The 3,836-nt window shown below is 33.9% G+C and overlaps 1 protein-coding gene across 1 annotated transcript; it reads left to right on the top strand.

Annotated features, from left to right (window-relative positions):
* Positions 1 to 1,228: 1,228 nt before the first annotated feature.
* On the top strand, positions 1,229 to 3,470 carry LOC109239915 (UDP-glycosyltransferase 91A1-like). Its single transcript, XM_019406512.1, has 2 exons — positions 1,229 to 2,187; positions 2,687 to 3,470. The coding sequence occupies exons 1-2, from the start codon at positions 1,392 to 1,394 to the stop codon at positions 3,343 to 3,345; spliced, it is 1,455 nt and encodes a 484-aa protein (XP_019262057.1). The 5' UTR covers positions 1,229 to 1,391; the 3' UTR covers positions 3,346 to 3,470.
* The last annotated feature ends 366 nt before the right edge of the window (positions 3,471 to 3,836 follow it).

Raw genomic sequence — 3,836 nt, 5'->3', positions numbered from 1 at the left:
TCCTTACACCTATATCACCTGCAAATCATGAAAAGCACTAATAAGAGCATTTTGTTGTCATTTTTCCACATTAAAAGTTCACAAGAAGGTGATTATTTGGTGCGTGATTATAGTCAAATTCACCTATTATCAGTTACCTACTATTGTATTTTATTCCCATTGCTTTCTATTATTTCGGAACAGTGATGTACTCCTTATTTATAGTTATTCTTAGAAAGACTTGTAACTTGTACTACCGGTTTTTGGGATTTTATGACCAATATTGGTTCAGCTATGTTGCTTCAGATATTATTTATGGTATTGCAATTAATTAAGTTAGCTAAATTCTTTTAATAATCAGTATATGTTAGACTTACCTAGTTGTTTACCCTAAAAATTGGATAACAATGGTTTTAAGGATATGTGATTTCACTTAATACCAATTGACTAACTTAAAGATAAATGACGGGAGTTGTCAAGAATGTAAAACAAACCAATGCTTGAACAGTGCCCTCGAGCTGATGAACCCTCGAGCGTAGTAAAGTAAGAACAGTTAAAGAACAACAAGTTGATAAACCAGAGAAGGAGAGAATGGAATATGCAAGGGCAACTGCAAGAGAGAATCTCAATTAAACTGAGATGGTTTAGATGAAGGCTTCACAACCCTTTCACATGCATATATAATAGTAAGAAGACTTAAAAGAGAGAACTTGTTTAGAGATTCTCCTATGTAGTCAATTTGATTATGCCAAGGGAAATACTGAGTCAGCGTATTACCTAGTAAGGGTCGCTTCCAGTTTTTTTCCTTGACTAGATCTTCATACTTCTTCAAGAACATATCATAATAACTTCAGGAATTCGCCGGTGTCCATAAGCCAAAATCAAAACAAAGGGATTAAGAAATAATTGCATTCGGTTTAATTTGAAAACTTATAGAGTTATAAATTTCAAAAATCTGCATGAAGCAGTTTGCTTATTAAGGAAAGGTAGTTTTCTGTTAGCTGTTATGCAAGATGCATCAATTAAGCACTGAAATCAAGGAAACCCAATTTTACTGCAATAGGGTAATTTGATACCCAATAACTTTAATACCATTATGATCTATGAACTCCAATTATATTACAGTTGAACATGACATATGTTTAAATGATAAAAAGGATGAAAAGCAAAGTTACAAAGAGATGATAAGAAAAGGCCACTACTGTTATTACCAAATATATAGAACCAAAAACTTACAACAGTGATGGATAAACCTACCCTCCTTTACGTCCCAACCTTTTAAATTAATAGGAATTAAATTTGTACTTTGATGGCGTACAAACTTCCTTTCTTCACTATATAAATGGAGATGAATGATCAAACTCAAATATCACACGTAAAAATAATCAAGTGGCTCTTGAACTCTAATTCCCATGGCTACTGAAAACAAAAAGCTCCACATAGCTATGCTTCCATGGCTAGCCTTTGGTCACATCCTTCCATATTTAGAACTAGCTAAGCACATAGCTCTTAAAGGTCACAAAATTTCCTTCATTTCAACTCCTCGAAACATCGATCGCCTTCCAAAATTACCACAAAATATATCACCTTTTATACGTTTCGTTAAAATCCCACTTCAACCAGTAGAAAATCTACCAAAAAACGCCGAATCTACCAATGACTTACCATATGATAAAGTCCAATATCTAAAAATAGCTTATGATAACATGCGCGATTCTATTCATCATTTTCTTCAAACTAATAAACCGGACTGGATTTTCTTCGATTTCGCAGCTTATTGGGCCGGCCCAATTGCTACTGAACTTAATATTTCTAGTGCATTTTTCTCTATTATGATCGCCGCCGTGTTGGGCTTTATTGGACCGGTGCCGGTTTTAATGTCCGGCTATGGTACTTTAGATGAACTAGAAATTCTTACAGCTTCACCAAAATGGGTGAATTTTCCTACATCGGTAGCTTTTCGATTGTACGAGGTTTTAAGGATGAAAGATAGTTTTAACGGTAATATGTCTGAAGCATCTGATATTTACCGGTTTGGTGCTAGTATAAAGAGTTGTGATGTTTTGCTCATTAGAAGCTGCTCGGAATTTGAACCGGAATGGTTACATTTGGTCGAAGAGATTCACCGGAAACCGGTCTTTCCGGTCGGTCAACTTTCGCCGTTGACCATTGACAATTACGACGATGAAAGCAATGGTGTATGGACAGGTACACATTTTAAGAACTTTAACCTTTTCATTTCTTTAAATTAATAGTTGATGTTATTGTGCATGTGAAGAGAAATGACTCCTCCCCAAAAATAAGTCATTTTTCCTTGACGACCAAAAAAAAAAAAAAGTCATTTTTCCTTGAAATTTATTTTCTGCTAACCAAATACCAAAAAGATGGCTTTCTCATATAAATAACACTTTTCTTGCATGAACAATCATAAGAATATTCTCTCATAGCTATAACAACCACAAGCATAATTGGCACACTACGAGGATCAAAGTACTTAACTTTGACTGTAAATTTGGACATAAATTCTTCAAGTTTTTAAAAATAAAATATATATTTTCGGAAACTACATAAAAAGTCATAATAATTCATGATTTAAAATATTTAAGAAAAACATGATTAAAGAACAGTCTCGTACTCTTCCCAAAAGTAATAGTGTCAATCTTTTTGAACCGTACTCATTCAAACATTGTTGAATAAAATAATTCAGGAGGGAGTATAAAACAATGGCTCGACTCGCAAGGAAAAAGATCAGTGATTTACGTCGCGTTCGGGAGTGAGGCAAAACCGAGTCAAGAAGAACTCACCGAGATAGCTCATGGGTTAGAACTTTCAGGATTACCGTTCTTTTGGGTTCTAAGAAAGCAACGCGGTGAATTTGACACTGATTTAATCGAGTTACCAAAAGGGTTTGAAGAGCAGACCAAAGAACGTGGAGTGGTGTGCACAGGGTGGGCCCCACAGTTGAAGATACTGAGTCATGACTCAGTGGGTGGATTTTTGACTCATTCGGGTTGGAGTTCAGTAGTTGAAGCTATATCTTATGAAAAGGCACTTATTTTGTTGCCATTTTTATCTGATCAAGGTTTAAATGCTCGATTATTAGAGGAGAAAAAGATGGCATATTCGATACCGAGAGATGAAAGAGAAGGGACGTTTACGAGGGACTCGGTGGCTAACTCACTGAGTTTGGTGATGTTGGAGGAAGGAGGAAAAGTGTATAGGGAAAATGCTAAAAATATGAGAGAATTGTTTGCTGATAAGGGAAAACAAGAAAAATATGTTGAAAATTTGATGATATATTTGCAAAAGCATAGAGAAATTCAAAAAGAAAATGGGGACAACACACAGCAAAGAGAGCTAGCTTAATGCTTTTAGTAAATTACTTACTACTTTTATCCAATTGATTGTCATAATGTTCTTCTCTTCCCATGTATTTTTTTTTCATAACTGTTGTGATTAAGTTTCTTTTAGTCGAGGGTGATCTATCGAAATAGACTCTTCATTTTTATTACGAGGTAGGAATAAGGTCTGCGTATACACTACACTCCACTTGTAAGATTAAATTAGGTATATTATTATTATTATTATTATTATTATTATTATTATTATTATTATTATTATTGATTATCATGATGTTTTAAATTTTTTAATGAACTTCTAGTTTTCTTAAGGCTAAAATAAATCTATAATGGAATTATTTGTATGATTGCTGAAATTAATATGGAAAGTGCATGTACGCATGATCAAGATAGTCTTTGTATTTCCTCAATATTTTCTTTTGTTTCATTAACTTGGTTCAATTATAACTAATCATTGCATTCCTGGTACGTACGTAAACCAAACCACCATTCAAAGAA

This window comes from Nicotiana attenuata, unplaced genomic scaffold (assembly GCF_001879085.1).
Source record: "Nicotiana attenuata strain UT unplaced genomic scaffold, NIATTr2, whole genome shotgun sequence".
NCBI classification, from domain to species: domain Eukaryota; kingdom Viridiplantae; phylum Streptophyta; class Magnoliopsida; order Solanales; family Solanaceae; genus Nicotiana; species Nicotiana attenuata.
The sequence above is the reverse complement of the archived record's forward strand: the minus strand, read 5'-3'. Positions and strand labels throughout refer to the sequence as shown.

Excerpts from the sequence above, each read along its gene's own strand:
- LOC109239915 (XM_019406512.1), top strand. The coding sequence starts at position 1,392 with ATGGCTACTGAAAACAAAAAGCTCCACATAGCTATGCTTCCATGGCTA. Across the intron at positions 2,188-2,686 it reads AAGCAATGGTGTATGGACAG|GAGGGAGTATAAAACAATGG; the intron begins GTACACATTTTA and ends AAAATAATTCAG.